General features: G+C 48.8%; 1 protein-coding gene and 1 pseudogene across 2 annotated transcripts; both read left to right on the top strand.

Moving 5' to 3' along the window:
* The first annotated feature begins 5,111 nt into the window (after nucleotides 1–5,111).
* On the top strand, nucleotides 5,112–5,256 carry LOC139004737 (small nucleolar RNA SNORA48; annotated as a pseudogene).
* Nucleotides 5,257–6,125: 869 nt separating this feature from the next.
* Nucleotides 6,126–16,187, top strand: KDF1 (keratinocyte differentiation factor 1). Of its 2 annotated transcripts, none has more exons than XM_070403190.1 (4): nucleotides 6,126–6,292; nucleotides 13,185–14,255; nucleotides 14,928–15,002; nucleotides 15,575–16,187. In XM_070403190.1, the coding sequence occupies exons 2-4, from the start codon at nucleotides 13,217–13,219 to the stop codon at nucleotides 15,655–15,657; spliced, it is 1,197 nt and encodes a 398-aa protein (XP_070259291.1). In that variant the 5' UTR covers nucleotides 6,126–6,292; nucleotides 13,185–13,216; the 3' UTR covers nucleotides 15,658–16,187. The 2 variants fall into 2 exon arrangements, with proteins under 2 accessions (XP_070259291.1, XP_070259290.1); XM_070403189.1 differs by lacking the exon at nucleotides 6,126–6,292 and adding an exon at nucleotides 6,318–6,365.
* The last annotated feature ends 1,973 nt before the right edge of the window (nucleotides 16,188–18,160 follow it).

The raw sequence follows: 18,160 nt of genomic DNA, 5'->3' as shown, positions 1-18,160 counted from the left end.
GCACTTACTCTGAACCAGCCACTATGGAAGGTGCTAGGGGCACAGAAAATAAAAGAAGCATAGACCCGTCCTAGCAAGTTAGGCTCAGTGGATAGAGTGTTGGCCTGCGGACTGAAGGATCCCGGGTTCAATTCCAATCAAGGGCACATGCCCAGGTTTTGGGCTTGATCCCCAGTAGGGGGCATGCAGGAGGCAGCGGATCAGTGGTTTTCTCTTATCATTGATGTTTCTATTTCTCTCTCCCTCTCCCTTCCTCTCTGAAATCAATAAAAATATATTTTTAAAAAGCAGAGTCCCTGTTCCCTCAAAGCTTATATTTCAGAAATCAAAATAATTAAATCCCAAGGCATGTGCAATGAAGGAATAATAAAATGCCTGCTAATATTTACTGAGTGCTTACTCTATGCCAGGTTCTGATCCTATAAGGTGCTATGATTAACATACTTCACTTTATATATTAGGAAACTGAAGGACAGAGTGATCAGGTAAATGTGGCCAAGGTCACATGGTCAAGGAGTGGCCAAGCCCCATAGTATTCAACAGGCAGGCAGTCTGCTTCCAGAGCCTGTTTTCAACCACATAGCCATAGGGCTTCCTTAGAAATTATGAACAAGGAATACACTGGTGACACAATGGAAAGTGGAGTTACATGGTGATATTAAGCTGAGACCTGAAAGATGAGTAGGAGACAGTTATGTGGAATTGGGGAAACAGCTTTCCCAGCAGAAAAAAAAAATGGTATGTGCAAAGGTCCTGAGACCAAGGGATTGGCATGTTCAGTGTCTGGTAAGCTAACAGGAAAATGGCAAGAGCTGAGGTTAGAGGAGCAGGCTAGGCCAGGGTGAAGGTTTTGGATTTTACTATAAGAGCAGGGGAAATCTTTGAAAGGTTGAAGTGGGGTTCAACATGATCTGATTTTTAAAAAGATTGTGCTGTTGAAAAACACACACACAACATTGTGCTGTTTGCTGTGTTGATAATGAACTTAAAGGGAATAATGAGACCAGTTAGGAGATTACTGCAGTAATCCAGCAGACATAGGACAGTGCCGGGCCAGGAGTAATTTATTCTTCTGCTGATTCTCAGAGGCAGTGGTCTTGCCTCAGAGAGTCCTACCCCGAATGGCTGGGGAAGCTGGGATGGGGCAGGAAGAAGAGATCAAAATAAAACAGCTATCTATTTAGTATTTACCATGAGCCAGCCCCTGTTGTAATCACCATATGAAACTATTACTACATTCACTTTATAGACCAGGTACAGAGAAGTTCTGTAACTTGGCCAAAGTCACCCAGCTAATAAGTGGCAAATCTGGGGCACATATTTAGGCTTTCTGACTACAGAGTTCACACTCTGAACCACTGTACATCCTACTTCACATTAAGGGGTAGGATGAGAAATGCTGAGGTTCAGAGAGGTTAAGCTCACACTGCCGCTCAACAGGGAGGGGTGTACCTAGGACTTCAACTCTGATCTTGTGACTCTGAAGTTCTGGCATTTATGCTGTTGGGTGCTGCCCCCTAGTGTCCCCTATAGGAGAAGGGCACCAAAGGCAAGCAGCAGATAAGCAGAAACAAACTGGAACCAAAGCTGTAGGTTTTATCGATACCAAGTGTCACTCTAAATGTCTCCATATCTACAATCATGATATTTCTTGGCTATCTTACAAATCCTGCAATTCATCAGGTCTAACACCAACTTTGTACTTTTTCACCTCAAATTTTCCCTCCTCAGTCATTTCTTCTTTATTATTATTATCACTAGAGGCCCGGTGCATGAAATTCGTGCACTGGGGGGTGGGGGGTCCCTCAGCCCAGCCTGCCCCCTCTCACAGTCCAGGAGCCCTCAGTGGGTGTCCCACAGTCTGGCAGCAGAGGCTCAGAGCAGGTGCCCCGTGTGTGTGTGTGTGTGTGTGTGTGTGTGCGCGCGCGTGTGTGTGTCCATCCGCTGGGACCTGCCCCCAGCCACACCACGTAGGCTCGGAGCAGTTGCCCTGTGTGTGTGTGTGTGTGTGTGTGTGTGTATGTGTCCACTGGTGGCTGCCCCAAGCCACGCCATAGAGGCTCGGAGCAGGTGCCGTGTGTGTGTGTGTGTGTGTGTGTGTGTGTGTGTGTGTCCACTGGGGGCCTGCCCCCAGCCACACCTCAAAGGCTTGGAGCAGGCGCCCCTCTGTGTTGAACTCTCAGGCTCCTGGCCGCACCTGCATGTTGTTCTCTCCCTTGAGCGGCGGTCAGGGCGGCCTGAAAGCTTGGCTTCCTCCATCGCTGGGGACAACCCAAGCCTCCAGTTCCGTGGCCGAGCCAGCTTTGTTGGGTTAATTTGCATACTTGCCCTGATTGGCTGGTAGGTGTAGCGGAGTTACACCAATTTCCATGTTTCTCTTTTATTAGTGTAGCTTTTTTTTTTTTTTTTTAGATTTTCTTTGGGCTTATGAAATAGCTCTGTATCTTTTTTTAAAAAAATGATTTCAGAGAGGAAGAGAGAGGGAGAGAGAGATAAAAACATCAATGATGAGAGAGAATCACTGATAGGCTGCCTCCTGCATACCCCCTACTGAGGATCTAGCAACCTGGGCATGTGCCCTTGACTGGAATCGAATCTGGGACCCTTCAGTCTGCAGGCCGATGCTCCATCCACTGAGCCAAACTGGCTAGGGCTGTATCTTTTTAAAAAAATTTTTTTTATTGATTTCAGAAAGGAAGGGAGAGGAAGAGAGAGAGAAAGATCAATGATAAGAGAGAATCTTCAATCGGCTGCCTCCTGCACTCCCCACACTAGGGATCGAGCCTACAACCCTAGCATATGCCTTGACAGGGAATTGAACCGTGACTCTGATTCATAGGTTGACACTCAACCACTGAGCCATGCCAGCCAGGCCTCCTCAGTCATTTCCGTTCATCCAGTAGCACAAGCCAGAATCCTAGCCACCCGTGACACCTCCATCTCCCCACCATCATCTGTCTCCAGCTCAGGAGTCTGCATGGTAGCCAAGGAAGAAGACCAGAAAAGTAAACAGTGAAAACAGCAGAGTAACAGTGGTAGAAGCAGAGGATCAAGACAATGTCCCCCAATCATGGCACGAAGCAAAACTGAGCTTGGGTGGCTCCAGTTATAAAGGCAGGTCTTTCTGCTTAGAAAGAAGCCCAAATGCAGCTGAGACCGGTTTGGCTCAGTGGATAGAGTGTCGGCCTGCGGACTGAAGGGTCCCGGGTTCGATTCCGGTCAAGGGCATGTACCTGGGTTGCAGGCACATCCCCAGTGGGAGATGTGCAGGAGGCAGCTGATCGATGTTTCTCTCTCATTGATGTTTCTAACTCTCTATCCCTCTACCTTCCTCTCTGTGAAAAACCAATAAAATATATTTAAAAAAAAAAAAAAAAAAAAAAAAAAAGAAGCCCAAATGCAGCTTTATGGCTGGGAGGAGGATACTATGCTAGGAGCCAGAAGGGCTGGGTTCCCACCCAGCTCCACTACTCAGTCATAGTAGGGCCTCTGGACCTTGATGAGCCTCAGTTTTCACATCTGTAAAATGAATATGACAATGCCAATCTAGGGTTATTGAAAAGATCAAATTAAAAAGAGTCTGCTTTGCTCTGGCCCTGTGGATCAGTTGATTGGAGTGTCATCCTATACATCAAAAGGTTGTGGCTTAGATTCCCAGTCATGGCACGTACTTAGGTTGTAGGTTCGACCCCTGGTCGGGGCGCATACAGAAGGCAAGGAAGGCAACTGATTGATGTTTCTCTCTGACATCAATACTTCTTTGTCTCTCTTTCTCTTTCTCTCTCTCTCTCCCCGCCCCCCACCTCCCTCTTTTCCATTCTGTCTTAAAAATCAATGGAAAAAATATCCTCCATTGAGGATTAACAAAACAACAACAAAAAAATGAAGTCCTTGAATCTACCATCCAACCCAAGAACCAGAACATCACTAAAAATTAAATCTGCTAATGGGCTCTTTGCCATCTCTGACCCCTCCCCCACCTGACCCCAGGTAATCACTACTCTTAATTTTGTATTCCTCATTCTCTTGCTTTTTTATAAAAATATATTTTTTAATTGATTTCAGAGAGAAGGGGAGGAGAGAGAGATAGAAATATCAATCATGAGAGTGAATCATTGATGGGCTGCCTCCTGCAGACCCCATACTGGGGATCAAGGCTGCAACCCGGGCATGTGCCCTGACTGGGTATTGAACCTGGGACCTCCTGGTTCATAGGTTGATGCTCAACCACTGAGCTACGCCAGCAAGGCTCATTCTCTGGCTTAAAAAAAAAAATGTTTTTATTGATTTCTAAATTTTTATTCTGTTCCTTTTTGTTTTCTTTTTTTTAAAATTGAGTTTTTATACAGAGCAGGAAGGAGGGAAGCAGGGAGGGAGATGGAGAGGGAGGGAGGGAGGGGGAAAGAGAGAGAGAGAGAAACATCGATGTGAGAGAAACATCAATTAGCTGACTCCCATACACAGCCTGACCAGGGATCAAACCCAAAACTTGGGCATGTGCCCTGACCGGGAATCAAACTGGCAACCTTTCAGTGCATGAGACAACACTCAATCAACTGAGCCACACTGGTGGCCAGGCCTCTCTTGTTTTTCTTTAATAGTTTTTTTCATATATAAGTTACGCTTACCACCCTTATGAATTTGTCTTTTTTTTTTTAGGTCAAAACATATCAAAAACAGTAATTTCATATGATTCAACCCAAAATTATATCTAAACATAATAGTTTAGTTGTATTTGAACTTTATAAAAAGAATACCATTCTGGCCCTGACCGGTTTGGCTCAGTGGATAGAGCATCGGCCTGCGGACTGAAGGGTCCCAGGTTCGATTCCAGTCAAGGGCATGTACCTTGGTTGTGGGCACATCCCCAGTAGGGGGTGTGCAGGAGGCAGCTGATCGATGTTTCTCTCTCATTGATGTTTCTAGCTCTCTCTATCCCTCTCCCTTCCTCTCTGTAAAAAATCAATAAAATATATTAAAAAAAAAAAAAGAATACCATTCTGTATGCACTCTTTTGGGACTTGCATTTTTTTCACTCAATATTATATCACCATGATCCAGCCATATAGTTTTTTCATCATTTTTAGATCTTTTTAAAAAATATATTTTTTACCCCCTGGCAATGGGCAAGGAGACACCTGATTGGTGGTGTTGCTCTTATATCAGTCAGGGGCAAAGCAGGTGTACAGTCCTTAGTTCATCCTAGCTTGATGCCTGTGTCAGTGGCCAGAGCTGTTTCATGCCTGAGGCACATAAAATGATAATTGCTAGGTCTTGGAGGGGAAAAGATCAGAAACACTGGTCTCATAAGTAGATTATTAATATTAACAGGCTTAGGAGGGGTGTAGTTTTAAAGTTTGTGGAGCTGTGATTGCTCTAGTAACTTGTAGATTAACAGTAAGCAGGTAGTTCTAGCACAACTCCATTAAGAGTGAACATGCCACCTAACAGTTCTAGTGGCATAGATATATGTTATTCTGCACATAAAACTGGGTGCTATGAGAATAAGTGGGTCACTATTTGCTTCCAGAAAATTGGGTGGGGATCTAGTATGGTAATATTGGAATTATTTCAGAGGGCAGTTACTGTGAATCATGTATTCTCAGGAGCCAGAATGTTCAAATCCTGAGTCTCTGCCATTTAACTGTCAGTGTGATCTTAGATGCATTTAACCTGCCTGTTTCTCACCTGAAAAGTGAGTTTTAATAATAGTGCATATAAGTTGGAAAAAAATAAAACATGAGAAGCACTTAAAATGGAGCCTGGCACAGTTGTAGCTAATAATATATGAGCATCTGTCTTTTTCTGGGTTCAGGAAAAAAAGTATAAATATATATATATATGATTGGCTGTCTCCTGCACGTCCCCCACTCGGGGTCGAGCCTGCAACCCAGACATGTGCCCTGACCAGGAATCAACCCTGATCTCCTGGCTCATAGGTTCACACTCAACCACAGAGCCACTGGGCTGGACTGGGCTGGGCTGGGCTGAGCTTGTAAGGCCGGCAGGCCCTGCTGGGACTCAGAGATGCTAGGACCGCCTCCCACAGCAGAGGAGAATGGGCCCCAGCGTCTGTCCACTCTGCCCCTAGGCCTCACTTACCGGACTAGGCGGAGCACAGCTCTCAGAGTCCGCAGGCTCAGCGCCCAAGCCAGGCCTCGGTGCCAGCCTAGTGCCCGGGGCGGGGCCTTGGCCCAGGTGAGCAGCAGCGGCGGCGCTTCGCGGAGGCAGGAAGTGTGTCCCCAGCGGCGGCCCGTGCAGCGCTCCCGCGAGACGCTTACCTGCACCCCAGGTGAGCGGCAGGTGGGGGGGTGGAAGGGGGCGGGGGAAGGGGCCGAGCCGGAGGCGCTCACCTGGCGGGACAGGTAAGCCCCGCGCGGGCCCGAGGGGGCGCGAACCCGGGAGGCACCAGTGTGTAGGGACCTCGGAGGCTGCGCGCGGGCCGGGGAGGGTCCCGGGACAGGTTCTCGGGGACCACCCTCCCACTTCCGGGGTGCGCAGGCCGGGCCGGGGAGCGGCCTGAGCAAAACCCTGGGCCCGGATGGCTGAGTGGGGCCCGGGGGGCGTACTCGCCCTTAGGGCTGCGCTGGCTTGGGGCCGGGGCGTGCACACCCTGAGGAAGTGTCAGGGCGGAGGGAGGCTGGATCCGCCAGGTGGAGGCCTCTGCAGCTGGAGCGGGTGGTGCTCGCCCCCAGGGCACTGCTGATGTAGGGGCTGCGATAGTTCGATAGTTCCATAGTCGAGGGGCAGCCTCGGGGTCTGGTTCTCCCTCGCCCGGGACCAGGTGCTCGCGGATGCGGGAGTCGCCGGCTGAGCCTTTGGGGCGGGAGACCGAAGGTGCAGGGACGCCGGACGCGAGAACAGACGGCTGTTTCCTGAGTAGGACTGGGTGTCCCTCCCGGACTGGTGTGCAAGACTTGGCTGCACACGGGTCAGGGCAGAGGCCGGTGCAGTGGAGCCTGTCCTGGGACCTTGGGAGGAGGGAGTCGGTAGGGAGACAGACCCCGGAGTGTGTATGTTCCCAGGACTAAGGAGGTGGGGAAGCGCATCAATAAGAAGTGTGGGGAGGGTGGGTCTGGGAGCCTCTGACCCTGAGGAAATCTCTGCAGTGCCCTGGGGCTCCCAGGGACCCAGTCCCTCCCAGGTGCTAAAGCCCCTACATGCAGTATCTCATTTAAACCTCACCTGGTGCTTGAAGATACTCATCTTGCCCGTTAAAGATGAGGAAACTGCTGGCCAGTTGGTTAGAGTGTCCTCCGGATATGCCAAGGTTGCTGGGTTCGATCCCCAGTCATGGCACATACAAGCAACCAATGAATGCATAAGTAAATGCAACAACATCGATGTTTCTCAAATCGATTTTCCTCTCTCTCTCTACCCCCTTCCTCTCTCTAAAATCAATCAATAGCCCTGGCCGGTTTGGCTCAGTGGATAGAACGTGGGCCTGTGGACTGAAGGGTCGCGGGTTTGATTCCCGTCAAGGGCATGTAACTTGGTTGCGAGCACATCCCCAGTAGGGGGTGTGCAGGAGGCAGCTGATCGATGTTTCTCTCTCATGGATGTTTCTTTTTTTCTTTTTATTGATTTTAGAGAGGAAGAGAGAGAGATAGAGAGATAGAAACATCTATGATGAGAGAGAATCACTGATCAGCTGCCTCCTGCAGGCCCCCCACTGGGGATCGAGCCCGCAACCCAGGCATGTGCCCTTGGCCGGAATCGAACCTGGGACCCGTCAGTCCGCAGGCCGACACTCTATCCACTGAGCCAAACCAGCCACCAAACCAGCCAGGGCTCTCATCAATGTTTCTAATTCTCTATCCCTTTCCATCTCCCTTCCTCTCTGTAAAAAAATCAATAAAATACATTTAAATAAAATAAATAAAAATAAAATCAATCAATAAATAATCATAAAAAGATGAGGAAACAGCCTAGAGTCTTGTGCTAGACCTCAATAGAAGCAGGGGCTCTCCCCGCACAAAATCAAATGACAGGTGTTCCTAGGGTTTTGGAGGTGGGGGCAGCAGCATTGAGGGGAAGATAGAGCCTAGATGAAATGGGCTGAACTTGACTTCAGAAGGGTTCAGGGCCTAGAGTGGGAGGGGGGACCAGCCATTGTCCTTACCTCAGATTTAGCTCCCCTTCCCTCCATCCCACTCCCATCCAAGATGTGTGGCACAGAGCAAAGTGCAGGGGCTCTGGAGTCTGGCAGACCACAGTACAAATCCAGCTCTATCTTTCCCAGCTAGGTATCTCTCTGGACAAGTCACCTCAGCTCTCTGGGCTTCAGACTCCTCATCTGTAAAGTGGAAATACAATATTTACAGGGCAGTTGTGAATGTTAAATAAGGCTCATTTGTGATGTAATCCTCTTGGGCTGGAGCCTGTTTCTGGCCCATTCCCTGCTGTTTCCCCAGCATTTAGCACAGCGCTGGGCACATAGTAAGTGCTCAGTAAAAATTTGTTAGATGAATTTAATGATTAGTGGCAAATCCTAAAGCCTCGGAGGTGGAAGAGATAGTGACCCAGACTGTCATCAGTCACCTCTTGTTCTTATAAACCCCAGGTACCCCAGAGTTCAATGTGGTTGAAACAGTGCTCGTACATTCACCCTCTCCTCATCCAAGGTCTGAGCCTGAAAGAGTCAGGCTCCCTCTGTGGACCCTCCTCAGGCACAGGCTTGTCTATGGAGCTGGCAGCTGGACACTTGACTGCCCCCTTTCTCCCAAGTAATAGATGGGATGCGGTGGTGGATAAGAGTATGGATCAGGCAGGTTGTATACAAATAAATGGGTGGCTTTGGACAACTTATTTAGCCTCTCTGTGCCTCAGTATAGTAATAACAACAACAATACTATCTACAAGTAGGGTTGTGATACTTAATTGGTTTAATATAGTTAAACACTTAGAACAGTGGTTCTCAACCTTCCTAATGCCATGAACCTTTAATACAGTTCCTCATGTTGTGGTGACCCCCAACCATAAAATTATTTTTGTTGCTACTTCATAACTGTAATTTTGCTACTGTTATGAATCATAATGTAAATATCTGATATGCAGGATGTATTTTCATTGTTACAAATTGAATTAATTAAAGCATAGTGATTAATCACAAAAACAATATGTAATTATGTATGTGTTTTCCGATGGTCTTAGGCGACCCCTGTGAAAGGGTCGTTCAACCCCCAAAGGGGTCGTGACCCACAGGTTGAGAACCGCTGACTTAGAACAATGTAAGCCATCAATAATTAAATCACTAGAATGCAAACTCCTGAGGTAGGAAATTTTGTCTGTTTTATCACTGTGTCCACAGAATTTAGAACAGTGTCTGACACAGAGTAGGACCTCAGTTAATATTTGTTAATTGAGTGAATGAATTAATCCATTCCCACCCCCACATTGTTCAAACCAAGGCAAAGGTTTTAACCATTTGCCTTGCCTCTCTGGGCTGTGAGGGACTATTACAATTTCAGTTTGTACATTTTGGAGAGGGGATTTCACACACACACCCATCCAGACACTGCCACCTCCACTCTGATCAGTCTAGAGCCCAAGTCCTTTCGATTTGCACCCAGTGGTCCTTATTCTACCCTGAGGTCACACAAAATACACTTACTGTGCCCAAACCTGTTTCAGACACTGAGGCAGAAAGGAATTAGACATGGTCCCTGTCCCTCAGGTTCTTATAGGCTTATCTTCAAACAATGGGTTCAAGGCCAACTCAGCTGACAGCCCAGCAGAAGGCTGTGGGGAGAGAGACTTGGGGTTCTGGAGAGTTCTTGGAGGAGTGCTGAGTAGGGAAAGCAGAGTAGGTTGAAGAGTTGTAGGAATAGTTAAGGAACTCCTGTATCCTCCTCCCCAGTCACCATGGCTAACAATCCCTCCCTCCTTTTCTTTCTCTGTTTTTAGGGGAAACCTTTTGAGATGTTCCAGACATCATGCTCCTTTATCCCTAAATGCTTCCGTATATCTTTCCTAAGAATAAGAACATTATCTTCTATAACTATAGATTCAGGGAACCTGTTTAACACTGACATATCTTTTAACATTGACACAATACTATTAAATAATATACAGCCAAGTTTTAAATTTCACCAGTTACCCACATTATCCAAGTTCCAATTTTTCCTCTGGATCCAGGTTCCGATCCAGGATCACACATTGTGCTTAACTGTCATGTCCTTCAACTTGGGCTTGTCTGATGTTTCCTCATGATTATTTTTGGCAGGAATACTTCATAACTGATTCTGTACCCTTTTTAAAATATATATATATATATTATTGATTTTTTACAGAGAGGAAGGGAGAGGTATAGAGAGTTAGAAACATCGATGAGAGAGAAACATCGACCAACTGCCTCCTGCACACCCTCCACTGGAGATGTGCCCGCAACCAAGGTACATGCCCTTGACCGGAATCGAACCTGGGACCCTTGAGTCCGCAGGCCAACGCTCTATCCACTGAGCCAAACCGGTTAGGGCTGATTCTGTATCCTTAGTGTGTAATATCAAGAAGCACATGATATCAGTACATCCCATTATTGGTGATATTAACTTTGATCCTTTGATTAAAGTGATATTTGCCAAGTTTCTCCAGATTTGTGGGTTTTTAAGTTCTCACTAGCTGCAGTAAGTAGAAAGGAATGGAGGTGGCCAGAATGGGGGGTCTTGAAAGTATCTGGGTGAAAGATGATGGTAGTTTTGTTTAGGGAGATGGTATTGATTTGCCCAAAGCACATTGTTTATTAGAGTCAAAACTAGGACTAGAACACAGGTATCCAGATACCTAGTTCTTCTCCCACATCACCAGTTATAGAATCCCCAGTGCCATTAAATCAGGGTTAAAAAGATAAGGGACCAATATTTTAGAAAATCCAGGCTAAGGGAAATTACTGTCCTTCAAACCCCTACATGTGATCAAGGACTCTCCCAAATATATCAGTACATAATGTTTCCATGAATCCCTCCAGCAGAGTTATTTACTACCATAATGCCTCATCTAAACTACATACTCCACCCCCCCAAAAAAACAACAACCACACAATAATATGTTACAAAACCATGTGTAAATTACAAGAACAGGGTCTAAAGTTCATTCATCTTTGGTTCTACAGTTCCTAAAAGGGCCAGGCTCAGTATTTATGAAATGAGTGAATCAGCTCTGAGCTTGTCATAGCAACCAAGTCATAAAGGGAAAGATGTATTTTGTGGCTCAGCTTCCTTGTCTAATCAAAGGAAGCAAAACTGCTTGGTGTTAAATGTTTCTAGAAGAGCAAATCTGAGCCAGACTAAAATATTGATGGGGTACTTGTTATATTCCCACCTCTGATTTGAAGGAAGAGAGTAAGATTGAGAAGATGGTAATGTTCAGGTTCTGTAGCAAGTCACATGGAGAGGCATTTGTTGAGCAGCCTCAGAGGCTGTGCTGGGTGGGCTTACCAACAGTGGGAATAAACTGAGGAGATCATTCCCCAGACAGCAAGATCCCAGGAAATTTTTCTTTTTATCTGGTAAAATATCCATAACATAAAATTTACCTTTTTTTTTTATTGTGTGTGTGTGTTTTGTTTGTTTTCTTCTTTTTGTTTATGTTTTCCTTTTTGTTGTTGTTGTTCTGCATTTTAACATTTTAAAAAATCTTTATCATATACTAGAGGCCTGGTGCACAAAATTCATGCACTGGGGTAGAGAGGGGGGGTTCCCCTCAGCCCGGTCTGCACCCTCTCATAGTCCAGGAGCCCTTGGGGGATGTCCGGGACCCCTCGCTCCTCACTGCCCACCTGCTCGCTGCTCCTTAGTGCTGCCTCGGAGGTGGGAGAGGCTCCCGCCACCACCACTGCGCTCGCCAACTGTGAGCCTGGCTTCTGACTGAGCAGCACTCCCTTTGTGGGAGTGCACTGACCACCAGGGGGCAACTCCTGTGTTGAGCGTCTGCCCCCTGGTGGTCAGTGCACATCAACCTGTTGTTCTGGTCATTCTGCCATAACAGTCGCTTAGGCTTTTATTATATAGACTAGGGACCTGGTGCACAAAATTTGTGCATGGGCAAGGTCCCTAGGCCTGGCTGGCGATCAGGGCCGATCGGGACCTTTTGGCTGCGGGCCGGGGCCTCGCTTCCCTGGCTGCTGGCTGCCGGCTGCCGGCCAGGGCCTTCCTTCGTTCTGCGCCACTCCCTGGTGGTCAGCGCATGTCATAGCGAGCGATTGAACTATCGGTCTCCCGATCAAACTCCCAAGGGGACACTTTGCATATTAGCCTTTTATATATATAGATTCCTGTGGCATTAAACACAGTCATAATGTTGTGTAACCATCACCACCATCCATCTCCAGAACTTTTTCATCTTCCCAAACTGAAATGCTACCCATTAAACACTAACTCCCCATTTCCCATGCCCCCAGTCCCTGGCAGCCACCATTCTCCTTTCTGTCTCTATGTTACTATTCTAGGTATTTCATATTTGTTCTGTTATGTCAGGTTTATTTCACTTAGCACAATGTCTCAAGGTTCATTTGTATTGTAGCATGTATCAAAATTTCATTCCTTTTCAGAGCTGAACAATATTTCAGTGTGTGTACATCACGTTTTATTTTATTCATTCGTCCATCAAGGGACCTTTGGGTTGTTTCAACTTTTTGCTTATTGTGAACAATGCTGCTGTGAACATTTGTGTATACATATATGTTTAAGTCCCTGTTTTCAGTCCTTTTGTATATACCCAGAAGTGGAATTGCTGGATCATATCATAATTCTATGTTTACTTTTTTTAGGGACCACCAGACTTTTCCACAGCAGCTGCGTCATTCTGCATTCCCACCAGCAATGCACAGTATTTGTTAATTGAGTGAATGAATGAATCTAATTTCTCTACATTCTCTCCAATGCTTGTCACTTTCTGTTTTATTGTGTTTTGTGTGTGTGTGTGTGTGTGTGTGTGTGTGTGTGTTTTTCCCCCCAGTTGTAGTCATTCTAATGGATGTGAAGTCCCAGGAGATTTGGACATTTAGGTTAGACCATAGAGAGAACTTGCTCCTTGGGGAGGAAGGGAACACTAGAAGGTCTGTAGGCACACTTGGGTCTGTCCACATCACAGGCCTCTCAGAAACCAGGAATCTAAAGCTCCTCACGTCAGCGCAGGAGCTTGCCCCTCATCTCTGATCCTGACTCCTTCCTGGTCTCTCCCCATAGGTGTCTGGCTACAGCAAACCATGTAATGAGCCATGCCCCGCCCTGGACACCCCCGCCCATCATCTGGGCCCCCACGCTTGGGACCCTGGGAGCGGCCAACAGAGCTATGTTTGGAGACCTATGATGAGCCATCTCAGCCCCCACCAAGCCGCCGCACTCGGAGGCCAGACCCCAAGGATCCTGGCCACCATGGGCCCGAGAGCCTTACCTTCATCTCCGGCTCTGCTGAGCCTGCTGCCGAACCCCCAGCATGCTGCCTGCTTTGGCGACCTTGGGTGTGGGACTGGTGCCTGGCTGCCTTCTGCTTCCGCCGCTGCCGGGATTGCCTCCAGCGCTGTGGAGCCTGTGTACGGGGCTGCAGCCCTTGTTTGTCCACCGGAGACTCCCCTGATGGGGCTGCCGAAGCCAACTGGGCCAAGGAGCACAATGGAGTGCCCCCCAGTCCCGATCGTGCACCCCCCAGCCGGCGGGATGGCCAGCGGCTCAAGTCAACCATGGGTAGCAGCTTCAGCTACCCTGATGTCAAGCTCAAAGGCATCCCTGTATACCCCTATCGCAGTAACACTGCCCCGGCCCCTGATGCGGACTCCTGCTGCAAGGAGCCACTGACTGAGCCCCCACCCATGCGGCACAGCCTGCCGAGCACCCTTGCCAGCAGCCCCCGAGGCTCTGAGGAGTACTACTCTTTCCATGAGTCGGACCTGGACCTACCTGAGATAGGCAGTGGCTCCCTGTCGAGCCGAGAGATCGATGTGCTTATCTTCAAGAAGCTGACAGAGTTGTTCAGTGTACACCAGATCGACGAGCTGGCCAAGTGCACGTCAGACACTGTGTTCCTGGAGAAGACCAGTAAGATCTCAGACCTTATCAACAGCATCACCCAGGATTACCACCTGGATGAGCAGGATGCTGAGGGTCGCCTGGTACGCGGCATCATTCGCATCAGTACCCGAAAGAGCCGTACCCGCCCGCAGACCACAGAGGGGCGCTCAACCCGGGCTGCTGCCCCTGCTGCCATGGCCCCTGACAGTGGCCATGAGACCATGGTGGGCTCTGGGCTCAGCCAGGATGGTATGTGGGGCCCCCCAGGGCTGAAGGGCAGAATAGAGGAGGTTCTGGCCAAGGGAGGGCAACGCTGGGGTCTTTGGCCACTATGGGTCCACCCTTCAACCAATCCCTGCTCTTCCTCCTCCTCTTCCTCCTTTTTCTCAACTCGTCTGCATCCCCTAACAGGCTCCTTCTATCTCTTGCTACAAGCTGTCAGAGTAGCTTCCAGGTCTTGCGGGGTTAACAGGACTCAGGAACCCTTATGAATTTGGACCTCTGACCTGTCCAGGCCTAACCAATACACCCACCACTGTGCGTACCCATGAGCACATGCACAAATACACATTTTCTGTCTTTGTTTTAAACAGTTTCTCTAGTCTGGCTAGAGTAGCTCAGTGGTTGAGCATCAGCTTATGAACCAAGACATGGTTCGATTCCCGGTCAAAGCACATGCCCAGGTTGTGGGCTAGATCCCCATTGTGGGGCGTGCAGGAGGCAGCTGATCAAATATTCTCTCTCATCATTGATGTTTCTATCTCTTCCTCTCCCTTCCTCTCTGAAATCAATTTTTAAAAATTACACACACACACACACACACACGGGGTGAATTGGCCCCATTGTGCTGGGGGCAAAAGTGGGAACTGGAGTTGAAAAGTTGTGATAATGACCACTGCCCCCCTCATGTTCCCTTTCTAGAACTCACAGTGCAGATCTCCCAGGAGACGACTGCAGATGCCATCGCCAGGAAGCTGAGGCCTTTTGGAGCCCCAGGTTTGGTCCTGACCTGATGAGGAGTGTGTTGAGGAGAGGGGAGTGCTTTAGGAGCCCCCACATGCCCCTCTCCCAGCTTCCTCCTGGGGTGGGTGAGGATGGGATCAGAAAGGGACGAGAAGCCTGAGAAGCCACAGATGCCATCCCAGTCCTACAAGCTAGCTTAAAGGGTTCAGTTGGGAGAGATTCAGGAGCCTGCCCCTGAAGCAGCAGGAGGATGGTTCCCAGAACAGGCAAGCCGGAAGTGATGGGACCCCAGCCTCTAAGCCCCAGGCACTGGGGAAGAAAGTGGAGATCAGGAGGCCATCCAGCCTGGTGCTGAGGGCACTCGGTGTGATTTCTGCTGCTGTCTTCTAGGCCTTCACAAGCTCTTGGGAGCGGGGTGGTTACCCTTTTGCAGAGAGGAAGGTTGGGGCTCAAAGTTTAAGGAGCTGAGTGGGTCGCCCAGCCAGGATCAGACTAACCCAGGCTTAAGTCCCATTCTGCTGCTTCTCAGGGGGCTTCTCCCTGCCCCTGGGACCTGGATGAGCTTCCTCCCCTCTCAACCTGTTTCCTCCTCTCTTCATCCTCAGGATACCCAGCCAGCCACGACTCATCCTTCCAGGGCACCGACACAGACTCCTCAGGGGCACCCCTGCTCCAGGTGTACTGCTAACCCCCGCTGGGCCCAGTGGCCGCAACCCCTTCGGAGAGAAGCACAGCCTGCAGAATGAAGAGGGGGACCAGGACCCCCTTTGGGACAGGCAGAGTCCACTCTGGCTCCTCCAACCTTGGCTGACTGGTTCCTGGACCACGTGCATTTCACTGGGCCATGGTGCCCACATTCCCCTGGACCCCCAGCTGGCCTGACCTGTCCCTTTCTTCAGGGGGTCTAGGGGCCATGGAAAGCAGACTTAGGAATTACCTTCTGGGATTGAATCTCTGCTCTACCCCTATAACCTGCCATCCAAACCAATCATGCAGACTTCCCCCTCCCTGTGAGTGGGGAGAGGATGACAGCTAAAAGCAGTTTATCTTAAATGGATTGGGTTAGGGGGCAAGAGGGCCTCTGTTGAATTCTGTGGGCAGTGCCTACTCCATGTTTCATTCTGTTGAGCAGTTTGTTTCTTCATTGATGTTCTACATGCTAACATGACCAATAGTTACAAGGACCTAGAAAATAAACCTGTCTACCTTACTACCTTATCTTGGCTGTGATATTGCCCTTTCTGTGGTTCAGTTACCTTCTTGACATTCCCAACAATACTGGAGTGGGATCCTTTCAGAGAGAGGTCAAGAAATTTAATGGGTCACAGAGCTAGTAACTGGACCTGGACCTGGATTTCTGCCCTCAAGTTGGCAAACTGACCTGCTTGGGGCAGAAGCAGGGTCCTGGAGACCAGCTGGGTACAGAAGGATCCTACTTACCTACTCATACAGAATCTTTCAGCAGTGAGGCCAGAGCAGATCCACCAGGTCAGTTGACTGATGAACAAACTAGGTGTCTGTCCAGGACCTCTGCCCCCATCTCACCTACAGTCCACATAGCCCTTTTTATTGTCCTCATGGGCATCCATTGGAAAGTGACAACTAGACAAACTGTACTTATCTATCCAATTTCCTGTTGGACACACAGGATGGTCCCTTGGGGTTATCATCACTGGGCCCAGTATGTGATAAAACTGGCCCCGTAAGTTGTCTCATCCAGATCAAGGCCTCTCCAAGACTGAAAATGACCACAGGACACTGGAGCCCAGGGATATCACAGAACATAGGATTCAACAGTCCTTCCACCCTACCCTTCATTCTAGAGCACAATTTTCCAAACACAGCCTTGGGAACCACTACTGGCTTTCTCAAAAAAAAAGAAGGGGGTGGGGAGGGGCTAGCTGGTTTGGCTCAGTGGATAGAGCATCAGTCTACAGACTGAAGGGTTCCAGGTTCAATTCCAGTCAAGGGCACATGCCTAGCTAGGTTGTGAGCTCGAGCTCCAGTAGGGGACGTGCAGGAGGCAGCTGATCAACGATTCTCATCATTGATGTTTCTCTCCCCCTTCCTCTCTGAAATCAATTTCTAAAAAGGAGGGGATTGGCATGTTTGGGAAACAGACAAAGCTAGGTACTGCACAGCCTCTTGAAGTCTTCAACAAGCTATGCTGAAATGTCGAAAGGATATACTGTGTTCCAGAAATTCAGGGGTCCCCTTCACCCACAGAGCAAAGTACTCTGGGCGAGTCAACCCAGACATTCCTGCTGGAACCATAACCTCTGTGGCTACTATACTCAGTGACCTCCATTCTCTGGCCAAAGTCAGGTAGGGTGAACTCCAGGGACTGGATTTGGGCAGAGGCGAGCACCTCTCCAGCCCTGGCACTGCCCTGGAAGGTGACTGCGAAGTCCTGAAATCTGTAGAGGTCTGGGTCAGAGGCACAAACAGGGCCCCACTGGACTTTGCTCTGCCCTCCAGGTCAGGTGTCTGTACCACACTTAGAGCAGACTTGAGCCTGGCCGTGCCCCCAGCCTTTTGTGGCTCTCGGCCCCTGGGAAACAACAGTGTGTAGTTTCAGAAACACCTGATCCAGGCTGGAGGACCCACTGCAATCGGAAGTTGTCTTAAAAATGAAAATGGAATCAAGTCCCTGGTCTTAAACTCTGCTGAATCATGGGCCACTATGAGATCAGACATATGTTCTGGTCCTGTAGCCAGAAAAACTCACCTTTGCCCAGAATTATACACAAACTAAGTCTTATTTTATTCCTCCCTTTAAGCAATGAGAAACAGCCCCAAAGAGGGGCAAGGACTTGCCCTAGGTCAGTGGTCGGCAGACTGTGACTCACGAGCCACATGCGGCTCTTTGGCCCCTTGAGCGTGGCTCTTCCACAAAACACCACATGCGGGCGCGCACATATAGTGCGACTGAAACTTTGTGGCCCATGCGCAGAATTCGGTATTTTGTGGAAGAGCCACACTCAAGGGGCCAAAGAGCCGCATGTGGCTCGCAAGCCGCAGTTTGCCGACCACTGCTCTAGGTCACATGGCAGAATCACCTAGAAGACAAGCCCCCAGCTCCCTGCAGCAGCCATAGGCCTGACCCCCAGTAAAGACTACAGCAAGCATGTCAAACTCAAAGGCTAACACAGGCCAAATAAATGAGGCATGTGATCCCCAGGCCGTGAGTT

The sequence above is a fragment of the Myotis yumanensis genome, unplaced genomic scaffold (assembly GCF_028538775.1).
Source record: "Myotis yumanensis isolate MYYU_CA2020_CCGP unplaced genomic scaffold, mMyoYum1.0.hap1 SCAF_2, whole genome shotgun sequence".
NCBI lineage: Eukaryota > Metazoa > Chordata > Mammalia > Chiroptera > Vespertilionidae > Myotis > Myotis yumanensis.
The sequence above is the reverse complement of the archived record's forward strand: the minus strand, read 5'-3'. Positions and strand labels throughout refer to the sequence as shown.